General features: G+C 39.3%; 1 protein-coding gene across 5 annotated transcripts in view; it reads right to left on the bottom strand.

Moving 5' to 3' along the window:
- Positions 1-27,776, bottom strand: part of LOC122810968 (myotubularin-related protein 9-like) — a 557,891-nt gene that overhangs the window by 465,616 nt on the left and 64,499 nt on the right. For 2 of the 5 annotated variants that reach the window (XM_044082497.1, XM_044082503.1), the window contains one exon: positions 19,535-19,594. The exons of 2 other annotated variants lie outside the window; for them this stretch is intronic. In XM_044082497.1, the coding sequence (XP_043938432.1) occupies positions 19,535-19,594 (60 nt within the window). Of the gene's footprint in view, positions 1-19,534; positions 19,595-19,691; positions 19,772-27,776 lie in introns of those variants that run through there. One more of the 5 variants, XM_044082507.1, reaches the window with a different exon arrangement.

Raw genomic sequence — 27,776 nt, 5'->3', positions numbered from 1 at the left:
GACCAATTCTCAGGTAACCACTTGTATGCTTTTCTACCACATACAAAATAACAATCCTCTACTTTAGTAGTAACTTTACTATGAATATACACTTGTCCTGCATGAAACATTTTTCTATCAATTATAGACAGTTGTTTATAAAGAACAGAATCATGTTTTACTTCATCAGTTGTTTTGTGCATCAATTCAAAAAAATGAATCATAGTTTGTATTACAATAAGAACCTGCATTGTTAGCTTTAGTGTAACATTTATAAGGAACAGTCACATTGCAATTGCTCCAACCCACCTGAACAGTATCATTTTTATAAAGACACACAGTTCCCTTTTGTGGAATAGTCAAGTGCAATGCTATTTTATCTTGTGATGTAACGGTTGAGGTATCATAAATCAAGTTTTCCCAAATCTCGTTGACCCCTAGGGGGACTGCAGTCATTAATAACCCACCGTATGCTGTCGGCAAAGCTGTGCAAATCCAGCAAATCGAAACATTGAAAGTCTCAGCATACACATATTTAATTGCCTGGTAAGTGTTGAAGTTTGGGTGCCAGTCTATGAGTAACGCTTCACGTTTATTCAGTTCAGTTTGTGTGGCTGGAAAAAGGAATGGCCACAACAAAAAGATTATTGTCACTAGTACAGTTAACAGGATGATTATGCAATACTTCTGAGGAAATGGTTGTTCTGCATTCCTGTTTTTTCTGGATTCTATCATTTTTGCTCTTGACATGTGACAAGACTTTTGTCCAGTTCAAAGTTCTTAACTAGTTTGCAGTGCGTCAGGTGGATCCACGAGGCACGCTCTGCAATCTTGACTGCAGTGGGTGTCGACAGAAGTACTTGATATGGACCTTCCCACTTTGGTGATGTCCAATTCTTCTTTTTTATTGTCTTCACCCAGATCCAGGTTCCTGTAGCCACTGCCACTTCTGATGGTCTGGTTTGTTCTTTATCTGAAATAGAATTTTATTGCAACAGATGTTTAGAATTCAACAAATTTCTCATATACTCTGCTACTGTACAGTCGGCTTCCTGGTCTACGGGCATGAGAGGTTTCCACTGAGGTATATAATAAGCCCTTCCAAATAGTTTTTCAAAAGGAGTCATTCCTTTTGCATTCGGAACAGTTCTCATGCTCAGCAGTGCCAGGGGCAGACAGTACACCCAATTTCTCTTTGTTTCTGCTATTAACTTTCTTAGCTTACTCTTTAAAATCCCGTTATGCCTCTCAACTAGCCCTGCAGATTGCAGATGATATGCACAATGATTTTTTAAAGAAATACCAAAATGTTTACTTAACTGCTGTATGGTTTGGTTTACAAAGTGTGTACTGTTGTCACTGTAGATCCTTTCCGGAATGCCGAATCTAGGGATGATTTCTTTAACAAGGATTTTTGCTACGGTAGCCGCATCTGAATTTGTAGTCGGAAAACATATCTATAATGACAAGACAATACTTCTTATTTTCACATTTGTTCAATTCTATGAAATCCATACAGATAGTATGAAACGGATATGGTGGTGTAGGGAAACTCCCTTGCTTGGGCTTTAACGCCCCTTGTGCATGATGTTTGTTACAAATATGGCACATCAAACAAAATTTTTTAGAGTAGTTTAAGAATCCATATGTCATGAACACTCGGTTCACCAACTGTACCATTCCCCCTGTTGAGACATGGCATTGCCCATGGCTCAACAAAGCTGCATATCTAAACAAATTAGATGGTAATATCGGTTTCCCTTCTTTAGAGATGTACAGCCCCTTTTCGAGAATTGCTCCTCGTCTTATCCATCTTTGTTTTTCAGCCTGCGTAGTAAGTGTCTGCATTGTCTTTAACATTTCTAAGTCTAAAATCTCACAGGGTTGTAATTCCTCATTCAAAAGAAATACTTCTGAAGCTGCCTATTTTGCAGCTGTATCAGCTCTTGCATTACCTTTTGAAATCCTATCCTGTTGCTTGGCATGAGCTGTGCATTTACAAATAGCTACTTTCTGAGGTAACTGAATAGATTCTAAAAGATCTAAAATAAACTGTGCATGATTGATTGGTTTGCCAGTAGATGTTATCATTCCTCGATTTTTCCACTGTTGTGCAAAAACATGTACAGTAGAAAAAGCGTACTGGCTGTCAGTAAAAATGTTCACACATTTACCCTTTGCTAAGGTACATGCCCGTGTCAAGGCAATCAATTCTGCTGCCTGTGCAGATAAATTGTGTGGTAAAGGTTTCACTTCTATAATCTCAGTATCAGAAACTACTGCATATCCTACTAGGTTCTGTCCTGCAGGACCCCTTTTGCATGAGCTATCCACGTAGTATGTCACCTCGGCATCATTCAATGGAACATCCATGAGATCTTTTCTAGGCAGTGTCTTCTGCTCAATCACCCGCAGGCAGCAGTGTGGTGTGCCATCTGCAGGGGTTAGGAGCAAGGTAGAAGGGTTCAAAGTCGTGCATCGTTCAATTGTCATATGAGGTTGGCTCAACAATATAGTCATACAGGAAAGATGCCTAGCAGGGGAAAGATATGCTACCTTCTCTTGCAGTAAAATAATCGCGACTGCATGAGGCACTCTCAATGTGAGAGGGTGGAACAAAACTACTGAGGCCGAAGTCTGTACTGCCATTGCAGCTGCAACTACTGCTTGTACACAGTGAGGTAAAGACCGTGCCACTGGGTCTAGTTGTGATGAATAATAAGCAATAGGGCATTGCTTGTTCCCATGCTGTTGTGTCAACAGTGATGTCATATAACCTTGCTTACAATCTACAGTTTGGAAAAAACGTTTATGATAGTTTGGTAATCCTAAAACTAATGAGGACGCTAGTACCTGTTTCAGTTTGCAGAAAGCAGATTCTGCTTCTGGTGTCCATTGTAACAAATCCTGTGCTGCCATAGGCTTTTTATATATCAGGTTAGTCAGCAGTGCAGATTCCAAGGCATAGTTTGGAATCCAGCTCCGGCAAAAATTAGTCGTACCCAGGAAGGACATAATTTCCTTCTTGGTAGTGGGTTTTGGCGCTTGCAAAATCGCTACTTTTCTGTCCTCATCTAATGTCCTACCCTCTTTGGATATTACATATCCTAGGTATTTAACTTGTTTTTTCCAAAGCTGCAGTTTATTTTTGTTTACCTTATTTCCTTCAGCGGCTAGAAATTGTAATAGCGCTATGATATCTTCTTTGCAATCTTGCTGGGTGGGGGCCACCAGCAGGATATCATCAACATAAAGTAAAATCTGACTGCCTCTTGGTGGGGTAAATCCCGCCAAGTTGCTTGCCATTTCTTGTGAGAATATTGTCGGACTTTCACAATATCCCTGTGGTAGTCGCATATATGTATACCTTTTCCCCTGAAATGTGAATGCAAACCAATATTGGCTGTCAGGGTGTATCGGTATCAAAAAGAATGCATTGCTGATATCTACCACAGAAAAATATTTCTGTTGAGGTTTTAAATCATTCAACAGGGTGTGTGGGTCTGGCACTGTAGGTGCCCTTGGTATTACTGCATCATTTACAGCTTGTAAATCTTGGACCATACGCCATTCTCCATTCACTTTCTTAACAGGAAATAAGGGTGTGTTACATGGTGAATCAGGAGATTCCATCAGCACCCCTTCCTTAAGTAAAGCTGCTATAATAGGTTTGATTCCTACTTCTGCATCTTTTCTTAAGGGATACTGTCTTTTCTGTGGTCTAAATGCTGACTTTGGCATGATAGTAACTGGTCCCGCTGTACGAATAAGTCCTACATCTGACTTTCCTGTTGACCAAATAGTTTCTGGTATATTCTGTAAGGCATTCTCTTCCTCCTTTAATAGGAGCGCTAATCAGCTGTCCTTGCTAGACTGCAAGTGTACGGCTGGGTGGGTCTGAGTTATCCAATTCAACTTCTGCATTTGTATTCCCTGTCCTGACAGTTCTAACTCTGTCTGCTTTTCCCATCTCGTGACTTTTTCTCCTAAGTCTACCCATTTTACATTCTTGTCCTTACTTAAGCTAACATGTGGTAATCGATTAGATTTATAAAGTGCAAAGAACTCCTGGGGCAATGAACAGCTGGCTACACTGTTCCCTTCCATGTCCCAGTACAGATTACGTAATATCAATCTGTTTGCACGATTTCTAAACAATTCTTGCTCATATTCCTTTTCAGGTCCTGGTGTGTTACAATAATACAGTGTACAGTGAAACAAATGTTGTTTATCAATGTCAAGGGAGGGGAACTTGCTGATGGCTACGTTCATCAATTCTTCGGTCACTGCCCCTGGACCAGTCATAACAAAATCCTGGCTGTACCAATAGAACATTTCACCCTCTGATTGCACTGCAAAGGTATCAATTTGTCGCTGTGCTTCCATACCCTGCATAGTCGGAACTACTGCTATACCAAATAGCTGCATAAGGTCTCTGCCCAAGAGGTTTACTGGGCATTTTGTGGAAACAACAATTTTGCTTTTCTGGGTCAATCCTGAAACAGGATCAGTTATTGCAATATTATAGGAGAGGGGCTCCCGATACAGCTGTCCATTAGCTGCTTTCACTAGTATATAATCAGGTGACTCTGAATTCTCTGGCAGTTTGGAGGGATGTATCAGGGTCCGTGATGCCTCTGAGTCACACAAGAATTTGACTTCCCTCCCTTCTACCAGTAGTGTAACTTCTGGTTTTGTGTCTGCTATATAGAGCGCTAAGCTCAATAAAGCTAAATCCAATATTTCATTTTCTTCACTATCCGTAACTTCCTGCACTTCCTCTATTTCTACTGTCACATCCTCTACTCCTTCTATCACATTCTCATTTGTCCTTTCTCTGCTATCCCCTTTTAGTAATTCTTGACTATCATATAGTCAGTCCTCACCCTCCTTGTCTTCCTCTGTGGTTGCCCTCTTATTTTTCTTGCAATCCCTTGCCAAGTGTCCCTTTTTACCGCATTTAAAACATTCACCCCTTTTCTTTCGCCCTTCAAAGTCCTCTGATCGCTGATCAGATTGTTTGTTTCCCTGGGCATTTGCCATTTTTCCCGGACTGTACTACATAAACTTCTGCTCCATCTTCTACAGAAAATACTTGGGCTTTCTTTTTCTTTTTGCTATTAAAATGCCTTTCGGCATGCCTAGCATATTCAAGTAATGACTGTAACCTGCTTGTATGATGATCTACCATGTGCTTTGTAATAAAACTGCTTAAGGGTGCAATGCTGCCTTTTAAAAATGCATTCTTTAACTGCTGCTCATATGGGGAATCTTGTGTCTGATCTTCAGGAACCTGCATTCCACAATGGTTATTAAAACATTCTAACAGTCTAGCATAATATCTGTCAATAGTTTTGCCTTCTTGTTGGATGCATTGATTAATGCAAGTTCAGTCTGCCCTAGGCTTTCATTTCTCAGAGATGCGGTCTGTAAGACCTTTCACTCTGTTGTCTAGCTCTGCGCTGCTATGTGGGAGGGGCCTGAGTGCAGCGTCACAGGGATTCCAGTTGCCACTAATCATGTGCCAATCTGGTCCCACAATTTGTCTGACTACTTTTTCTACCTCTTCTCCGTTTAAATTATAACTTAGCCTCATTCCTTGTAAATCTTCTAAGAACTTTTTGAAATTAACTTTTGGATGGGGAATTCCATCAGTGGCTTTCCAGATATCTTCCGGAGTCTAAGGTCTATACACCAGAATAGTTGGGTTCTGACCTTCTTGCCCTGCCTGAGGATTAGGTACTTCTATAAGTGGGCATATTTCTTCTTCATTCATAAATCGTGAATTCCTACCCATTTGATATAATTCAATGTCCCCTTTTGAGTTACCTGCCCGTGTTCAAGACCTGGTCTTGATGGGATCTCTAATAAATGGTTTTGCTTTCGTAATGTCTCTATTTTCAGTGACAGCAGGATATTGTGGGAGTGGACTAACCTGTTCACTTGCTTCATATTCTGGTAAAGGAGGCTGAGGGGCCGATGCTATTATGAAGTTATTGTCCTCCATATCTAAAAACATTGCTTTTGATTTATTATTCTTTTGTTCCCTACGGTTTACTTCCTCAATCCACCTGTGTGCCTGAGGAATTCCTAATTGGCGCTGCTTTTTTACCCGACCTTTGGAATCGGTTTTAAGCTGTTTGACAAGTTTGACAAGCGAGGATTTTTCTAATTTACCATCAAATTCATACTTATTAACCCATTTTGAATAGTATTTAATATTATCAGCATGCTGTGACTGCATGTATTTTGCGTCTTCGGTTAACAGTGGATTTTGGGGTCTTTTTGTGCAATTATTACCCATTTTGTTCTACCCTTTTTAATCGTTATGTAACTCCTTATTTTTAACGTGGTACCACGGATTTTGTTATAGTCTCTTCAGAATGACTGCCTACCTACTCTGTTTTCCCTGATCTATGACAAGACAGTAAGTAATCTTTTCTGTCCCTGACTTGTAGAAATACAGTCCTGACAAAAACAATACAAATCTAGTCCCTGATCTAAAAACAGAAAAAAGTAGATTCACCTTACTTGAGCCCTCATGATTGATCACCTGGTTCATGAAAACCCGTCCTTCAGTCGCAGATCAGAAAGTGGCTGGCCTCTTTTGTACGACAATTCAGTCGGAGGGCTTTTCAAATAAGAAGAACCGATGTGGTTTCTTCCCCGTACGGTTTCAAGCCACCTGGCCTGTCTGATCCAAGGGGAAGTGAGGCTTTCAAAGGAAAAAACTTCAAAGACCAATACACGTAAGGTTCAGATAAGGCACATTTAATAACTTGCTGCAAGGAGACAAAAACATGCAAATACAGGATTTTGCCTAACTACTAACAGGAAGTATGCTATTCTTATACTGTTCTACAAGACATTGCCTTCTATGGTTGACGTAATCAAACACAACTTTCAGTATTGTTCTACAGCAGATGTTACTCAGATTTTTTGCTGACATGACTGGATTTATGAAAAACATTTTGTGAAAAGCAACCTGGCCTTGGTGGGCTCTAGCCCATTACAAGCTTCTATTGTGTAGTTCTAATACATGTGTTACATTTCAAGGTACTTTTATAGCTGAGGCACAAGCAAATGCTAATTGCAGTTCATATTTTCAAGCAGTCTTTGTTCTTATTATCAATAGCTTCTGCAGCTGTGTATTTTCTCACAGCACAAGCGGAACTCCTTGTCTAAGTCTCATACATCTATTAATTATTTTCCTGACACAAGCAGAAATTATCTGTTTCCCTGTAAATTTCCAAAGCATAAGCAAAGATTATAGCTGCGCATATTTCATGACAATACAAGGTTAGAAAGCTTCTGCAATTCATATTACTAATACATACACTAATACATATTTTTCTGACACTTCACCTAGGATGATGTCACAGTAGAGACAAAAAAATGATTGATTTCTACAATTGACTTAGATTCTGGTATCACTCCAAGGGGACCAGTATCTGTCAGCCTGGGAAGACATGGTCGGCAGATCAGCATTCTTTGCCAGAGATGGCCTTTACCTGTCTCAAGGCATTCAAATACTGGCAAAGATGCTTTCCTCCACCCATAGTGCATTTTTAGGCAGTAATCTGCACTCCCTGAAAGCACTCCTCACTTTAGAAGATGCTGATGTCTGTGCAGTCACTAAGACTTGGTTCAAGGCTGCAGAGAGCACTCTGGCCGTACAAGATGCAATGCCTTTCACATGTTCAGACCCCAAAACGAGCATGAAAGAACCAAAGGTGGAGGTGTATCCATTTTCATTAAATCCAAATACACCTCAAGACTAATGAAACAGTACAACTCTTTTAAGCTACTCATGGTCCAAATAACAAATAACTCTAGGTAAAATACCCCACCATATCATAGATGGCTACAGGTCATCCACCATGAACCAGGTGAAACACAGGGCAAATTACACAAGCACAAACATGATTGCTGTCAGGTTCCTGGACTTTGTTAATTCAAATGCCCTGGAGCAGTTAGTCTGCTCCCCCACAATGGGCTCAAATGTCCGAGCCCTTGCACTCACCAACATGCGGTGGGTTACTGCACTATCCCCAGTGTGTTGTCCTCTCTGGTTAAGTCAGACCATAAATCTGTCTCATTTGAAGTAAATATCAGACCTGACACCTCCACAGGAGCAAAAAAAAACCCTGAAATATTTCTCCATAGCAAACTATAGCCTTCTAAAAGATGGTATAAAAGGTTTCAAAGCCCCTGCTAATACAACCAACAATGACTGCTATGCAGAGAGTACACAAAGCCCTATATAGCCACTTACACAAATGTACTGACTCGGCTGTACCTGACAGGACTAAAACCAAGTCCTCTTAAATAAACAAGTCACCCCGGTGGACTGCAAATGTAAATAAGTTCTATAACAAAAGAAAGAAACTGATATCTAAGAACAAGAGGGAAGTTACTCAGCAAAGGAAGAATACCCTCCACAGCTTAAAACAAATCAGAAACATTGTAACGCCTTCTAAAGCTAGTTATAAGACTAAATTAAAATCCCTAGCTAAAGACAATCATAAGGCATTCTTTAGCTATGTCTGCATCCTAAAAGGAAATGCCCAGCTGTGTGCCGAACTTATAGTGGACGGTACGACTCACACTGAACCTGAGGAAATTGTCAACCTGCTTGCTGACAGATTTGGTGATAACTTCACCCCTGTCCCCACCAGCCATACCCTATAGCGTTCTTGATACCAGTCTTCTACCGAGTATTTCCAAAGAACATTTCATACAAGCTTTTTCCAAGGCCAGAAATATGGCCTGTAAGGGACCAGATAACATCCCAGGCTGCTTACTAAACAATGTAAAACAAGACCTAGTGGAGCCACTTTGCACCTTCTTTAACCATAGCCTGAGCATTGGCTTTGTGCCAGCAGACTGGTGGTATGTACTGTTTTCCCCTCATCCAGGGTATTGGTGACATTCTCAAAGTAGTCCACCAGGTTTAATAAGCAAGATCTACCCTTGACAAAACCAGACTGGATCAGGTCAAGAGTTCGAAGGTTGCCCATGTCCTGCTTGATAAGGTCCATGATGATTCTTTCCATGGCCTTGCAGATAAGGCTGGTCAGGCTAATGGTTCTGTAGTTCCCCTTTCACAAAGGGGGTCCATCAACCAACTACAGAACCATTAGTCTGACCAGCCTTATATGCAAAGCCATGGAAAGAATCATTATGGTCCTTATCAAGCAGGACATGGGCAACCTTCTAACTCTTGACCTGATCCAGTCTGGTTTTGTCAAGGGTAGATCTTGCTTATTAAACCTGGTGGACTACTTTGAGAATGTCACCAAAACCCTGGATGAAGGGAAAGCAGTACATACCACCTATCTTGATTTAGCCAAGATGTTTGACACAGTTCTGAACTCAAGGATCATTCAGAAACTCTCCCAAATGGGGATTAACCCATACATCACTAGATGAGTAGTCAACTTGCTCATTGATAGAAAGCACATTGTCAAAGTGGAGCAGTTACCAGTGGTGTACCACAAGGATCTGTACTGGTACCTCCACTGTTTGGAATCAATTTCTTTGAAGTCCAAGCAAAAGTTGATGGCCTGTAGCTTACCAAGTTTGCAGATGACTGTAAACTGCATGCAATCACAGAGTTTCCCCAGTGATGTCAACATATTACAGAAGGGACTGACACAAACAAATGATTCATGCTTAAGCCACAGACTAAAACCAAATGAAAAAAATGCCTAATTATCTCTTTTGGCAAAGAAGTAGCTCCTGCTAATTATGATATAGCTAGCACCCATCTAAGCTCAAACCCAGTGGAGCAAGACTTGGGAATGCAGATTGACAGCAATCTAATTTCAATCACCTTGTATCCATAGTGGTAAGGAAAGCCTTCTGCACTGCACATCTCATAAATAAGGACATTGCATCCAAGACCAAGGAGGTCATAACTTTGCTGTAGTCAACCCTTATCAGACCACTAATTGAGTACAAATCTCTCTTCTCTATGTACCTCACCAGACACATGCAACAGCTGGAGAGACCACAGAGATTTCTAACCAGGAGAATCCAGGGCCTCCAAAACATGATCTACATGGAAAGACTGAAAGCCCTGTCACTGTACACTGTATTATACAGGCTGCTTTAGGGTGACCTGTGCCTAGCTGACAGAGCAGACTCTGACCCTGACCTAATAGAAATGTTGCACATCAGCAAATCAAATGGGGCAAGAGTCACTCACTGCAGGAATTTCAACCTAGCCTGTGACATTAACACAATATGTGGAGAGACAAATATATCTCCCAGAGATTGCCACTCCTCTGGAATAAGCTCCCACTTCATGTGAAACAGAGCTCCTCAATGACCCTACTTAAGTGAAACCTTGACAATTGGATGGACTCCCATAAATTCATCCTAGGGGTGGCACCTCTGTCCCTCATGGACAGGAGCAGTCGGTGATGCTCATAGAATCAGTCTGCTAACAGCAAACCTCTACTTATGGTCAATTAGGGTACATGGGTTTTTGCATGTCTAGGCTTGTAAAGGACCTAAAGCCATTAGCCTAGTAACATCCTATGAATCTATGAACCAGCTCAGGCACAATTCATAGCCAATAGCAGTGTTTAGGCATAGCAGATTTTATATGATGAGGAAGAACTTATGTGACTGAGGCTATAATGATATGTAAATGAGAAATGACAGAAAGTTCTATGACTATCTTATGTAAATAAGGCATCTTTCCTGCAGCTGTATGATTGATAGTCTCTTTTTTATGTGTTTTGGTGCCATGCACAAATACCTTATAGAAGATGAAATCATACCTTTTCTATCTACTTTGCCATCAGCGAAGATGCTTATTGCAGCTGTTATCTTGGCTATTTTTAACTGTGAATTGCTTGTCTTTGCTGCCCCCAACCACATGCGATGAGATGTGCATGCGGGATGAGAAGGTGCAGATACAAAGACTGTGTCACTTTAACTTCACTGACCAAAAAAGTCTTGATAGATTTAAAGTGGATAGGGATGTAGTGAAGGCTTTAGTGAGTCTGTATGGTCCACAGATAAGGACTTGGGGATGTGATGTCTTCTTGTACCTGTGGAGAACAGTGTATGTGTAGCCCACACTATACCTGCCACAGGGGCTTTCCAGATACAAATGTTGGTTATTTTTCAGGCTTCTGTCTTGATGATACTTCAGCATTTCCTCAGAATACTCTTGGGACATGTGGATCAGTACATTTATCTGCCTTATCTCAGGACAGAGCCTGAACAATGTATGCCTTCCATGAGATGGCATATTTTCCTTAGGTACTTGATGTGATAGATTTAATCCATGTTGCAGTTAGTACTGGGACAGGAAAGGCTACAATTCCAGCAACTGCTGGGACTGTGCGATTCATGGGGATGCATCAATGACATCTTAGCACACCGTCCTGGCAATGCCCATGATTCTCAAATATGGCACACAATCTCACTCTGCAGCCTCTTTTTGAATGGCAGGATACTTCATGGTCATTTTGCTGGTAAGTGCAAACGTTTCCTGTTTATAGTAGTGTCTATAGGTATACTTTGGCAAATGCTCTATTTCATATTACAGCCCCCTTCTTTTATGTTCCCCCTTTTTCTTTTCCAGGTTATACAGGCCACACACTTGACCTTTAGCTAATGACTCCAGCCTTTAACCCTTAATCTGCTGTTGAGGAGCACTTTCACACTACTCTGTCCCAGACATGAACTGCCATTGAGTGAGTACTTGGTCTGAAGAAAGACGTTTCCGTTGCCTGGATGAGTCTGGGATTGCCCTACAGTATGATTCTGGATGTTTTTTGCATGTTGCATTCTGCATAACACGTTATGTGTCAGTCTATTGCACAACTGCCCATGATGGCAGTGCAGCTCCTGTTATTACTCCTTCCCCAGTGATGACAATAATGGTGTCCAGCTGACATCAGTAGCACTAGAACCCATGCGGCAAACTTCTGCATGGCACATTGCTGCACAGCCAAAGAGGCAGTGTCTGGTCCACATCTATGTGTCATGACATTCAGGCAGTGGTATGGTTAATAACAAATCACACAGTTGATGCATGCACTGCTACCTGTGGGCTATGCTGTGGGGTGCATCTACTTCAAATCACATAGATGATGCATGCACTGTGGACTACACTGTGGGGTGCATGGTCTTCTTTAAATCACATAGATGATGCATGCACTGCTACCTGTGGGGTATGCTGTGGGGTGCATAGTCTACTTCAAGTCACATAGATGCTGCATGCACTGTTACCCGTGGGCTATGCTGTGGGGTTGAATGGTCTACTTCACATCATATAGATTATGCATGCACTGTTATCTGTGGGCTATGCTGTGGGGTGCATGGTCTACCTCAAATCACATAGATGTTGCATGCACTGTTACCTGTTGGCTACACTGTGGGCAGCATGGTCTATTTTCTTTGCACATTAGACACTTTTTCATCTTTAAAGAAATATATTTTTTTCCAAGAGAATTACTTGATAGCTTTTTGTGCTTTATTTACTGATAGCAGAGCTCCAGTCTTATGGCTGCCAACCTCAAACTATAGAGTTAATGTTAAAAGGCATGCAAACTAATGCTGAAGGTCACATATTAAGTATATGTTTAAAATAAGCTGCTCATATGAACTTATGCAGAATTAATTAACGTGTGAAGCAGGGGTGCACCAGGACTGCTGATTATCTGACAGTTGTTCAAGCAGAATTAACAAGAACTCAAAGGAAATGCAGCATATACAGGTGCAGTTTTCCACTTGAATATTTAAGATAACATCACAGGAACCTGAAAGGAACGTTGTATGTCCACTTTCTTGTGTGTTCTACTGTCCCTTTATTGTTTTTTTTTCACATGTAACAATCTTCTTCTTCTTTCAGCTTTTCCTAGTTAGGGGTCACCACAGCGGATCACCTGTCTTCTCATGATTGGCAGTGGAGTTTTACAGTGTTGAGTTGCCAGCCCAGGGCCCAACCTTCCACAGAAGGAACACACATGCACACACTCACACCTAGGGCCAATTTAAAGTGTCCAATCCACCTACAGCATGTCTTTGGGATGTGGGAGGAAACTGGAGCACCTGGAGAAAACCCACACGACCACAGGAAGGACATGCAGACTCCACACAGAAGGCACCCCAGCAGCGAACCGGAGAACCTCTTGCTGTGAGGCAGCAACACTAACCACTGCACCACCATGGCCACCTTTGTGAAATAAAGAAATTAATTTGTCATAAAAGTAACTATTGGGTACATAGCTGGATCCAGCACTAGGCAACCAAGGCAGTCACCTAGGGCCAACTGGCTTGGGGGGGGGGCACTAGCAAGTGAGGGGGGACCCACTGTCTGAGTTACATTTCTTCTTTAAGAATGCACTCTGCATGCATTACATTTTTTTTAAGGATACATGGATTTCCTGTACAAACAAGGATAGTGGAGAACTGTGCATGAGTGAAATGCCCTAGTTAGGGGTGACAGGTTAGTTAATTTAACCAGGTTGTACCTTAGTTACTGGAAATAAGAGCCTTAAACCTTTACACCAAGTACCAGACTATTAGTTTTAGTGCATTTTCAAGGAATTGTCAGTTTCAGTGCATTTTCAAGGAACTGTGATGTGTTTCAGTACATTTTCAAGGAATTGCGATATGAGTTTCAGTGCATTTTCAAGGAATTGTGAGTTTCAAGGGAAGAGAAGTTTATTGCTGCTCATGCAAAGTCTGTTTTCAATGTGAAATTCTTTTAGCAAATTGTCATTACTGTTTGTGCTAGAGAATTTAAAACCAGTGTTAGTAGCACAACAGGTAGCATACATGCTTTTGAAGCGGAAGTCTGTGAGTTCTACTCCCACACTATGTAGATGGATTGCTGATGCTGTGTTGTACTCTAAGGGTGGGGTGGGGTTGGGCTGCTACAGTCATGAATGTGTCCTCTGTTGGATGAGATGACTTGTAACATGAACCTGTTGCTGATTTGCCACCCATTCCCTATTGCAATATTAGTAATGTACCATTTTTTTTAATGTGACTGTGAAGACCCACCATTGCCAACCAGTAATTAAGGAGCCTCAATGCTCACCACTGGCAACAGTGGAGGATGTCCATTGGAAGGATAACAGGTACAGACACAGTATTTCCAGATGCAGCTTTCTGCATCAAGTGCAATTTCCCTTAAGAGCACACAGAGGCCATAGTCAGTTCAGGTCTGGTTCCCCTTTCTCCAGATCCCAAATAAGACTCCCCACTGGCACAGCTATAGAGTTGAGATCTCACCTGAGTGACCAAGCCAAGACCTGCAGCACCCTTTCTGTCCAACCTGTGCTTTGTGCCCCTGCCCAAGTAGCTGACACACACACTCTTTTAGGTTTGGTTTATGCACACACACACACACACACACACACACACACACACACACACACACACACACACACACACACACACCTGGGAGAGGATGACACAGGTTTACTAGATATACCCCCTTCTGCCCAGTCTATAAGGTAGTTTCCACTGCCACCAGTCACTCCTTGTAAGCTACTTTGAGGCCGTTAACAAACGGTATCCACTCTTACTGTCCAATAGTAATATTAATACAAATTGTAGTTTGACCAAGAGCAGAGCTGTTAGGAGTGGCCCACACAGTGTCACCAAATAAATATGCAGTACTCTCAAAACTTAAATATCTCTACACGATCAGCCACAATGAAAGGTTTAGATATATTTCATAATAAATAATAGAAGAACAATAAAATACTCAGTATATGTATTCACAGTGACATCAGAGTTCAAAAGCACAGGAAATATTTAAAATAACATTGCAGGACAGGCACAGACAGATAAAGAAAAAAATATCTAAACTAAGCATCACTATATTTCTCACTATATCTAAGAGAGTTACTATACCCTAATAACTTACTTAGAGCAAGGCAGGTGTGGTGAATGGTTCATCTTCTTCTTGTCAGGTCCAAGACAGAATGCAGAATTAGTTCACCCCAAAGACAATACAGAAATCTTCCTAGTACAGACTTTGTGCCTCTAGCTGTAATGAAACATCCTTATGGCCTAGCCTATAAAATAATTTAATTTCAGGTGTGGTGAATGGTTCTTCTTCTTGTTGTCAGGTCCAAGACAGAATGCAGAATTAGTTCACCCCAAAGACAATACAGAAATCTTCCTAGTACAGACTTTGTGCCTCTAGCTGCAATGAAACATCCTTATGGCCTAGCCTATAAAATAATTTAATTTCAGATATTTTTCTAAAGTTTGCTGGACACAAGTTAATCCTCCAGTTTCCTCCATCAAAACATATACATTTAATCAGTTACAACAGTGCATGTACATTTCTGTTCCATCTAGCACTTCAAACAAGGACTTTACAAATATCTTTTCAACACAAGCATCTGCACAAAGCAATTTTACATACGCATGATATGCAGTTCTAATACATTTGTAACACAAGCATCTTATATAAATTAGTTTGATATTCACAAATGACATATAATTATTTACAAAATTCCAGCTAACTGTGCTGGCAGTACCTCCACTTGTCACAGTAACATATGTAATTTATTCTTCAAGGGCAGCAGGCACTGACTTTGTAGATGAAACACTAAAATATAAAGTTGTTTGCTAGTAGCAATCTCTTCATTAGTTACAGATCTCTTTAATGTGAAATTATTTAGGTGACTTTTACTTCTGCAGGGATTGTGCATGCTAACTGATATTGGTGGATTGTAATGACAGATGTTTGAGGGGCCTTTTATGGTAGAACTGTTCTAAAATGGGCAGTTTTGTCATTGGTTCATACATTTTGTTGTATTACTTAGTAGAAAACAGTTCAAAACTATAAATTTAAAACATACTATAAGTGTTGCTGTATTATGCAAAGAATATAATTTAATATAATCAGGAAGATGAATAAAAAAATACATGCATGTATTCATTGTCCTAAATGTGTGGAAGGGGCCAATGGTTTGAAAACAGCCCAAAGGTAAACTTAATGTGATGATGGCCAGATGTATTTTCTTTGAATGTGGGTTTCAATGCCATTTCAATGAATGTGAGTTTCAAGGGCAGAGATGTTTATTGTTAGTGCTAGGTCTGCTTTCATTGTGAGACTGTATTGTTTTGTTTAGCAAATGTGTAATGGTGTTTGTGGCATAAAATTTTGAAATAACTGAGTAACTGATATTGGTGGATTGTAATGACAGAAGTTTGAGGGGCCTTTTACGGTAGAACTGTTCTAAAATGGGCAGTTTTGTCATTGGTTCATACATTTTGTTGTATTACTTAGTAGAAAACTGTTCAAAACTATAAATTTAAAACATACTATAAGTGCTGCTGTATTATGCAAAGAATATAATTTAATATAATCAGGAAGATGAATAAAAAAATACATGCATGTATTCATTGTCCTAAATGTGTGGAAGGGGCCAATGGTTTGAAAACAGCCCAAAGGTAAACTTAATGTGATGATGGCCAGATGTATTTTCTTTGAATGTGGGTTTCAATGCCATTTCAATGAATGTGAGTTTCAAGGGCAGAGATGTTTATTGTTAGTGCTAGGTCTGCTTTCATTGTGAGACTGTATTGTTTTGTTTAGCAAATGTGTAATGGTGTTTGTGGCATAAAATTTTGAAATAAAAGTTTTAAGTTAAACCTAAATATTTGTACCTGTAATCATGGTAGGCGTAAAGAAGAAAATAGTACGGACACTGACAGGTTTGAACAGTGTTTATGGTGAGGAGAAATAGTTAAGTAATGGGGCACTGCAATGGCTGTGTGGCAGTTGCTGCGGGGATGGCTGGGGGAGGGTTGCTGGGGGGGTCCCAGATCCATTTCCCTCCTTAGGGCTCCATTTGACCATGATCTGGCTTTGATTGAGTAAGTACTTAAGTTTTTCCTTACTGAAGATTGAACTGAATCTCAAGGATAACAAGACTTGCATGTACACTGTTGACTGTGTTGTATGGTGCATGGCCACCTGAGACTGCACAGTGCATGGCCACCTGAGACTGCACAGTGCATGGCCACCTGGAGATTGCACAGTGCATGGCCACCTGGAGATTGCACAGTGCATGGCCACCTGAGACTGCACATTGCATGGCCACCTGAGAATGCACATTACATGGCCACCTGAGACTGCACAGTGCATGGCCACCTGAGACTGCACAGTGCATGGCAACCTGAGACTGCACATTGCATGGCCACCTGAGACTGCACATTGCATGGCCACCTGAGACTGCACAGTGCATGGCCACCTGAGACGGCACATTAGATTATTTACTTACTTTATTCAAATAAAACCATTCTATGTCATCATAAGTCCCAATTGTCCTCATTTGTACAGTGTTGTGGGTTAAATGGCAACAGTGCTAGTTTTACTGGGAGGATTAACCAAGATTGTAGTAATGTATGCATTGGGCTAATCCTGCATTTCCACTGCATTAAACACCGGATGCTATTTTAAGTAGCAGTTTGCACAAACACAAAAATCTGTCCCAGTTTTTTCATTACATTTGAACAGTATCATCAATTCTTTTCAGATGATGTGAACAGTTATGCATGGATAATTGTGACTTCTGAGTTTAATTAAATGTGGTCTGCAGTGTCACTTATAGAGCTAAGGTGTTATAAACAATGTCCCCTAAGGACAGAATGGGTGATGGTCCCAGACCCAGTGATAGGGAGTGAGTGTTGTCATGTGAGCTTGATACTGATTTGCTGCAATCATGTGATTTAATGGATGCAGGGGAACCTGTAGACACTGATCTGATTCCTGCATCAGTGTCATCTGCATCATCATCATCATCATAATCACCCCATATGGAGAGAAGGTACTCCTCATCATGTGTTAATGGCTGAAGTATGGAAGGCTCCTGCCAGTGCTTCTACTGGAAATGCATCCCACCCAGCTGTGGTCCTTCACGGTTACACTAAGTCATTTGATCTTTTCCTACACCGTAACAGTATGTAGTTCCTTTCCCCTCCTGCATTACAATCAGCCACTGTTTAATTTCATGCCTTAACTCTCTGTCTGCTTTGCTACCCCCCACCCCGCCCAAACAGATGTTTCAAATATGTCACCAGAGCATCCATGGTGATGTAGTTCTCTGGATTAAAGGTGTCTCTGCAGTGGTTTGCTGTCGTAGCACATATTTTGGCACACAGTTAAACCATTTTCCCACATGGGACACCTACACTTTGTAATGGGCTACTAGTATAACTGAGATAAATGTATTGACTGAGGTATTACTTGCCTTCCATAAGTCATTTCAACTTTTACTTAATGGTGTGTTTTAGGTACTGCACAATCATTCCCTTCTACTGCCCAACTTTTCTGTAATGATTACCAATATAATTTAAGGCCAGAAAGCATCAAAACACATTCAGAAAAGCAGTAAAAATGGCATCTTACACATTCCCAGTCATGCCATTCAATAAGGCTGTAAAATACTATTTGTCATTTCTTACCAGTAAACAAATTCTTATGCTCAGTAGATTTTCTTAAATTTTACAATTTTTTTGTGCTGTCTTAGTAAATTCTGCTTATTCTCTCTCTGTTACTAATTTCTTCTGGTTTGTTCACTTGTTATGAGGGCTGTTGATGACAAGCATGGCTTAGCTCAACTGAAATGGCATATTTAAGTCTAGTGGTATGAATTGGGGCTGATGTAGAAATATTTATGCAAATGAAGCTGAGCTGAGCTGTATGAATTGCATCTTAGCATGTGTGCACCCCTTCCAATAAGAGTAGAATGACTTTGGCTACTTGGGGGTGAGCTGTGCTTATAGGCGCTGAATGCAGGAACATGCGTGATGGAGTGGTATGCCTCAGTCACACCAAACTTTGCGATACCTTATGTATATTTGTGTAGTATATTTGTATTCATTGAGCTTGATTCTTTCATATTAGCATTGGTGTCCTTATATAAACACTGGCCACCAAAGAAATAGTAAGATAATTTAGTGAGAGAACTAAGCTTAATTTCTTTAAATTCAAAAGGACGAAGAGACACAGCTGGAAGAAAAGGTGTAATAAGTAGGGAAAAATGCATAAATTGAAAAGAAATCAGAAGAGATGATGACTATTTTTTTGTACCTTAAATTATATATATAAAAAAAACAGAGCTCTTGTTGTACCTTTTATATTTCTTTGGGCAATTAAGTAACACAGAAAGTGTGCTGAGAACAGATACAATAATATGGCAAATCTTCAGCCTTGAGTAAGTTTGGTCACACCCTGTACAACAGAGTTTGGCATGTTTGTGAACTAGATGTTAAGTATCTCTGTTTAAGTTCTAATCAGGTGAAGAGGGTACTGCATAGAGATATAGATAGCTCTTGTTCATAGCTGCACTCTGTATCCACACAGAATAAAAAGCAAAAGCAACCACAGCAAAGCGTCTGGGGATTAAAGCAGATACAGAGGGGCCTTATCTGTCTTAATAACATTTGGACAAGGAAACATAAACGGAGCCAAACACTGTCAACTTTATCTCTTGCCTGCTAAGCCGGTTCACAGACAGACAATGAAACACAGCAAAGCAAACAGAAAGTAATACCAAACCTGCCAGCTTCCTGTGAACTTTTGGCTTTGCTGAGTTGATATCCACCCAGATTTAGAATGCTGAATAAAAGACAACACAAGTAAGTATTAGTTTAAAGCAACTCATTCACGCATTAATTTATTTTCTAGCATAATAAATGGAAAGCCTGTTTTATACCTTTACATATTAATACTATGCTTATTTTTTGTTGAGCTTTTTAGACAGTATATTCACATTGTTAAGGAACTGTGCAAATCACGATTTTCTAGAAGTGTAACTTTTTTCTGCATTACTACATTCCTTTTCATCCTCCTGTGTTAATACTGAAGAGCAGCTACGGCAGAGAACAGATTATTCCGCCTACATGAGGCAGTACTAAAGTACGGCATGTTGGAGGGTGTACATATGGAGAAGCATTGATCAGTGTGATACAATGTTACAGAGACAGAATGCAGAGCTATTGTACATTCTACAGGTTATGTTCTGCTGGCATTCCCAGTAATGTGATATCAGGAGTCAGAGGTGATGCTTTTAATATTTAATAAGCATGTTCAAAACTAGGGTGAAACAGTGGCACAACAGTTGGCATTGCTGCCTTACTGTGTTTGGGTTTTTGGTTTGGTTCTAAGCTGAGGTGTCTTCTAAGTAGAGTTTAAATGCCTTCTCTTTGTCCACATAAGTCTACATTGAATACTCTGGTTTTGTCCCAAATTCAGAAATCAAAGAGTGAATGAATACATGTAAAAACTGTATTCATAAACATTTCTTTTCAAAGCATTGCAGGAACATATAAATTTCAAATAAAAAAATAAAAAAATGTGTAGAGGGATTCTCGTGTATTCATTCTCCAATTACTTACTTTACCTCAGCTGGGGTTGCATAGGATCTGGTTCTATCCTGGCAGTAGCTGGACACAAGGTAGGAAATTAATTCAAGGTATGATGCCAATCTGTCACAGAAGTTCACACACAGACACACACACACACACACATGTACATACACCACATTCACAACTCATGCACTCATAGTATATGTACACACACGTGTGCACACGTGCACAGACACACACACACACACCAGTTTGGAGGTTTCTGAAAAATCAAAAATAATGCAGTATACAAAAATTGTGTACATATACCTGCGGTGGTGCAGCGATATCGTTGTTGCCTCACAGCAAGAAGTTCTCCCGTTCGATTCTTGGCTGGAGTGCGGGGAGTGCCTTCTGTGTGAAGTCTGCATGTCCTCCCCGCGGTCAAGTGGCGTTCCGAAAGATATGCGTGAGTGGGCGTGCCTTCATTGAATGTTGGGCGTCGAGCTGGCAACTCGGCACCGTAAAAATCTACTGCCAATCATTAGTGGACCGGAGTTCCGCTGTGGCGACCCGTAACCGGGAAAAGCCAAAAGACAAAAAACAACAACAAAAACTGTGTACATACTACAGAGCATTAACCCTACCCCTCAATTGCCAAATTTACAAGCAGCCTTCCTATGGGCTGGAGCCTTCTTACCACTGCAGTACTGCAGAAGTCTGTGTATCACGGTGGCATGTCACATTGAGATTTCCTGCTACAAACAAAGCTGCAATAGGGATCTCTATAGAAAATGCTGGTTCTCATAATGCGTAGTGCAGACATGCCAAGAAAACTACCCACCAAAAGTGAAGGATAAGAGCGAATATCGAACAATGCTCGCCTCCTTTAAACTTCTTTTTTGCAGAGGGGGGCAAGTTAGTAGAAAGAAAACTGATAATATTTAATTGCACGATTAAAATGACCAGCAAATGTAACTTTTTTTCTGAGCCTTTTCTCCAGACTATACAGAAATTATGATAAATGTTCCAAAATCACAAAACATTGAAAACCTGATCATTTTTCTCCATTGTTAATATGTTTCATTGTAATGGGCACCTGCGATCCAACAACTGAGGCTAAGACAACAAACTCTACAATTAATGAAAACAAATAAAAAGGAGATTCTGTTTAATTTTTTTTTTACTTTATTACTTATTTATTTATTGTGGTTTGTCCTATACAAATATATCTTTTTAATTTAAAGAAACCAGCTAGCCAGTTAACATGCAGTAATTGTATGCATTCATCGAGCAAATCAGGATATAAACTGTATCATGAATAACTTGAAAATCAAATATACAGGAGACTGAAGAACATTCATGAAAAGTCCAAACACAAGTGTACCAAACATCCGAACTTGTCCACAGAGAAATAAATTTATTTGTGAAGCGCTTTTCGTCACTGTAATACAGTGACTTCATCAGACATATTTAAAAACAGTCAATTCATTTTAAATAACATTTTAAAGTCTGTCACATGATGCAAAACTTCCAATCAACTCCGTATACTAATTAATTCAAACCTATAAATTAATAAAAACTATTACAAACATATTATTAAAAAGAAATAAAGACAACTAGCAGATATATATAAATGCATAACAGTCTATATAACCTGTCCTAATTAAATACTAGCTTGTAGATATTGACCCTGGACACCAAGTTATCTATCCAAGCTTTTAAGCTTAAGTAAGCAAGATGTGTTGCAAGATTCACTGAGCCAAGGGTTAAAAAATGCATTTAAACGCAGTTGCCAAATTAATTTCCGTTCTTCTACTAAAAGTGCTGTCAGTCCACCCCTAATGTCAGGATGCATCTGATCAATTATCTTAAACTTAAACCTATGTCCCTCATTTAATATCACATGCTTCGCTAAGGAATTCACTGATTTTTCTTTTTCTATAGCGTGGACATATTCATGAAAAATGTCTTACAAAGGTATAGCGTACACTTTCCACTGTGCGATTTAACCCTCTGAAAATAAAGGCAGGCCAAGTTTCATTATGTCTGTTTGGTACCCTGCATAACTATAAAACCCTGCAGCCTCTTTACTTTCCCCTCGTTTATTTTCCTTGTTAAACGTTTTGCTATGACAGACTTTGACACTTTTTCTTTTTCATTTCTTGACCAGCCTAGTGATCTGACCTTTGCTGGTGTTTATGTAGTCCTGACCTGGGCGATGAGTCATAGCAAGTGTAAAACATATGAAAAATAAAATAGTGTTCAGTAAATCAGGATATCTTTAGGTTGGAGGAAACCACAATAACCCCCAAAATATACATAGTCATGAGCATGATATGCAAGCCACACAGACAGCAACCAGAATTTAGGATCAAACCTCAGAGCCTGGAGTTTTAAAGCAACAGCAGCAGTGGGTCATAGTAAACGTGTTTATTTACTGAAATGTTATTAGGCAGTCTGATGGAGCAAGCAAGCTACAGTTTCAGAAAATCCTAGGAATATGAATATGTAAATACACACACACACACATACACACACACACACACACACATATATATATATATATATATATATATATATATATATATATATATATATATATAAACCATTTATGAAACATTGAATAGATTTAGAACTGTTGCAAATTAAAATAAATGCACATACTAAAATAAATGCACATACTAATCTATGAACCTATGAATAATAAAACAAAGCAATAACCTAAAAGCAGAAAGACTGTAAGCAAAAAAAAAAAAAAAAAAAAAACAGAAGAGAAAATTGTGGAAAGGAAGAGAGGAGAAAAGAGAGCAGAGTTAATTTGTAACAGAAAGTCAACATTAGTCAGGGATAGATTTTGCTTAACTCTTCTTTGAAGGCTATGCCAGTTAGTTGCATTGGAGTCAGACAGGAAAACTGTGCCAAGAGTGCAAAATGGAAAGTCTGAAAGCTTTATCTGTGAACTTGATAGTGGTTATGTCTATATCACTGGGCAGCTAACCCACTGATCTCACTGAATGAGTTGGTATGTGCTTTATCAGGAGACTGCAGGGGCTTCTTCACTTCATCAAGGCAAAGAAAAGATTGTACAATGCAGCCTGTCTGCAAACACAGGTCATCTCTAAAGATAAGAACATAGCAAACACCCTCAAAGCAGTGGGAGATTGAAACAAAATGGGTAATGCAGTGCTGCATTCATTTAAAATCTTTTATTCAGCATCTGACGAGGTCATAACAAGGCCGAAATATGCATATCCACAGCTAGTGGGGTTTGGCTTTATTGGCCTGAAATTGTCCATTAAAACGACAAAACAAGTCATGGGCATTCAGAATCGCCAATTAGCTGAAACACATGATGTTCATAGGGGTCATTTACATATATCCCATGTGTTTCTGATGCAAGAGGTTTGAGAGGTCACTCAGTGAAAGTTTTAGCTTTGCTGGAGTTTTCATTTTGTTTTTACTGTTTGGTTTTTCAGTGACCTTCTCACTTATTGCTTTTATTCAGCATCTGTGTCAATAGTTATCGAGTACAACTGGAAGCCAAATGTGGCAGCATGCCACAGATAATGAACGCTATAAACTGCTACCCAACTTTAGCCTCTCCTGGATTTGATTTGTTGTCTCCCCTTGAAAACTGGCAATGCTGAGGAACACACTTAAACAGACAATGTGTACAGATTTTCTCTTAAAAGAGGCATGTATTTAATTCCAGTCATTTATTATTTATTTTATTTATTTTTATTTTACATTTGTTGACTGGGCTAGTCCAACTGGATATATGTCCGTTTTCAGTAGAGGCCTGGGGAGAAAAGCTCCAAGACAGATACATTATAGCAATATGTATAAGGTTACAATTTAAAAACAGTGTATATAAGGTTACAATCAAGTTAACATAGCAGATGTTTCAAAACATTTTACAGTACATTGCAGAAGAATATTTACAAAAATATAGAACAAGATATTCACATGAGGTAGATTGAACTTTTTCCAGGTTTAGAATTCCTGAGAATGGTTGCATAAGAGTATTTACAACATATAGAACAAGATATCCACGTGAGGTAGATTATAACTGTATGCAGGTTTACAATTCCTGCGATGCTTGCAGTAAAGAACATTGAATCAAAAGTCAGAGTGGAGTTAGGAGAAATTTAGTAACAGAGGTGGTAGGTTAGTCGGGGTTGGTGCAAGGGCATAACCAGTGTGTTCTAAGGTATATTTTGAGTTTTTGTTTGAAGTGGGGTAGGGAAGGAAGTAAAGTAAGTTTACTGGGTAGAAGGTTCCAATTTTTCCCAGTTGTGTTTGAAAAAAGAGAGTTACCTGCCATTTTGTTAGACTTACTAAGTAGAAGTTTATTAGCTGAGCGTAAGGTATTAAGGTTTTTATAAGGAGTTATGAGGTTTGAGAGTATAGGAGTGTTGTTAGGCTGGTTGAGGATCTTATGGGCAATGGTAAGTTGGTTAAAATGAAGCTGATTTTGCAGTTCAAGCCATCCTAGCTGTTTGAGATTCTGACAGTGATGAGTTCTAAGGGGATTACCAGTTGAAAATCTGGCAATGTTATTATAAGAGGTAGTTAGTTTGAAAAGATTCTTCTTTGATAGGTTGGTGTATATTGGTGAGGCATAGAGAAGTGTTGAGATTAGACTGGAGTGGGCAATAGTAGTTCTGGCTATTGGAGTGAGAAAGTACTTGATCCTGTATAGGGAGCCCATTTTTCTGTTGACTGTTTTTATAGTGTTATTAATATGGGTATCGAAGTCATGACACCTTGTTTTGAGTATCATTTTAAAAACAAGTCCAGGGTTTTAAAATGAGAGAAACATATGATTTCCCTGCAGTTCTTCAGCATATCTGAATAAGTTTAAATTGAAATATGGGACAGTGGGCACAAATATATATATTTGTATGTAAAAGCTTCATAAGTGTTTTTACTAAGTGGATAAAAACATTGAACAATATTTTCACATCCTTAAACAAATAAGAAAATGTTTTTAAACAAAGACGGAGACCAGAAGAGTTTAATTGCAAAAGTTCTTCATCTCTCAACAGCCAAAATTTGTGTTTCAATTTGTCTTTAATTTTGTGATAAGTAAGTAATGTTAATATCATATACATACGTATATATAAATACGTGTGTGTGTGTTTAGGGTTCCAGACACTATGTTAAAGTCTCAAATATTGGATTGCGGAATCTCAAAGTTGGAATATCACAGGTGTAAAATTACAGCATGCAGGAATACTGAGTCAGCAGGAGAAATATCTGTTTTCCATATTCCCTGTGTAATTATGCACATTTCTTAGGACTAGGTTTGGAGTTAGAGTTAGAGCTGGGGGCATCTGTAGCTGTTTTATTACTGTTACTGTTTTACGGCTAGGAACACAGGGTTGGGGTTAGGCTTAGGCTTATAGGGCTAGACTTATAGTTGAACTTATGTGCATTAAGCTTGGAGGTTGAATCTTGACATTTGATTTTTATATATCGATGTATTTACTTTTAGTAATATGCTCCACTTGTTACTTTAAATACTTCTCATTAAGCATACTTTCATACAGTATGTTGTTAAAGATTCCAAGACAACCACCTAGCAATTTTTTTCCCCTTAATTTAATTACATCTGATGCAATCCTAACCTCATAAATCTATTAAATATTTTTTTCTTCACAGGGAAATTGTTTTTCTTCCATCTGTCTGAGGGTAATGCCCTTTCTCAGGGCTGACAGCAAGAGATCAAGAAGGGATGTTTCTTACCCATTAAGCAACTGAAAAGGAACACCAGTGAGGTTGATGATGTCAGCATTTTGAAAACATCTTAGTTTCCCTTTAGTAATCTTGGTATATAAAAATTGTTTATTTTCATGTTTTTTTATAACCCAGCAAATCATTGTACCTCTAGGAAAATGGAAGCCATAGTGAATGTGAGAAGAGCCTTGACTGTCTCGACCTCTTTCATAATGCCTTTTATATGCCGTTTTGATGATGGCACTAAACAGCCCGTCATCTTGTGTGAAACAACGGGAATATCCAATAAATAGATGGAAAAGCTTACTGATGAGATGTTCACCTTCATAATGGCACACAACTCTTCTGTTGGAACTTCTTTTGACTGCATTGTAGATCAGTTGCCTAATGTCTCTACTTAAAGGACATCCATCACGTCTTTTTTTTTTTGTCTATCACTTTAACAAATGACATCTGAAGATGAAACTCAGATTTCAGTGCTGTTAATCCTAACCTAGCATACCTCTGAACTGTCCAGATTTTCTTAAAATGTCCAGATTTGTTTGGTCTGTTTCTCATAAAATTTGTGTTTTTCTGGCAAATCACTAAGGATTGAATTCATTAAATAAAGGCATTTGAGTTTCAGACTTCATATCTTTCAAAAAATACATGCTGACACAGATCCTGTTATTCTAACAACTTTCTAAAAGAGCAGTATCTAAAATATGTCCCTGTTGTGTGACCTTTGTCTCCCTCCAACCATTATTTTAGGCTTTGTTCAGATTTCTTGTGCTGAGAAACTGAGAGGTATGTAACCTAGGTTTTTAATAGTTCTTCCCTATTTACTCTCTGAAGAAAAACATGCACTCATTACAAGATATTGCATGAAATGGGTAGAGTCTACATGGATGAATCACTTGCAGTTTGATTAAATGATAGTTCACCAAATACAGTTCACCAAACTGTATTTCTTCAAAAAAAAAAAAAAAACTGTGGGAGGAGAGACTCCAGAGTGAACCTACTACATATAACCAACTTCAGTGTTGTATCTTGGGGTTAGGTTATACTTCTGAAGGGGTTTCAGAAGATATGAAACAGATCACATGAGTTGTCCGTCACCAAATCACAGAGTAGTGACTCTCCATGCTTCACTAAACACCTTTTGATTGCGCTCTGAATTTCCAAGGACACACTTAAACCCTATTTTGCCAAGAAGTCCTCTGGCATGCAGGAAGATCACACATCACTCTGTCTCAAGATAAATTAGTATAGAAAACATACATCATGCAGCTTTACAGTATGTACCACATACCTCTCAACTGTACAGATTTTGGCAGAATGTCCAGATTTTTGCCTCATATTTTTGATCATAAAATTGTGGTTTTCTGTCAAATTAGTGGCAAATAATTAAAGACTGAGGTTAGAAAATAATGACAGATATTTGAGTTTCAGACTTCAAAACCTTCAGAAAATTCATGCTAATGCAAAACCTGTTGTTCTATCAACTTTCTAAGTTTGTAAGAGCAATATTTAAAAATTGTCCCCATGTTTGGGCCTTTGTCCCACTTTTATTTACGGATGTGTCCAGATTTCTTGCTCTAAGAGGTTGAGCAGTATGGCTATGAGGCATTGCATTACAATACATAATCCATGACTAACCTTAAAGCCTTCTGGTCCCAGGTAAATTCTCAGCTAAGCTCTAACACAACTGTACTCATCAGACTAAGGATTAT

Source organism: Protopterus annectens, chromosome 1.part1, assembly GCF_019279795.1.
Source record: "Protopterus annectens isolate FY-2018-M chromosome 1.part1, PAN1.0, whole genome shotgun sequence".
Classification (NCBI taxonomy): domain Eukaryota; kingdom Metazoa; phylum Chordata; order Ceratodontiformes; family Protopteridae; genus Protopterus; species Protopterus annectens.
The sequence above is the reverse complement of the archived record's forward strand: the minus strand, read 5'-3'. Positions and strand labels throughout refer to the sequence as shown.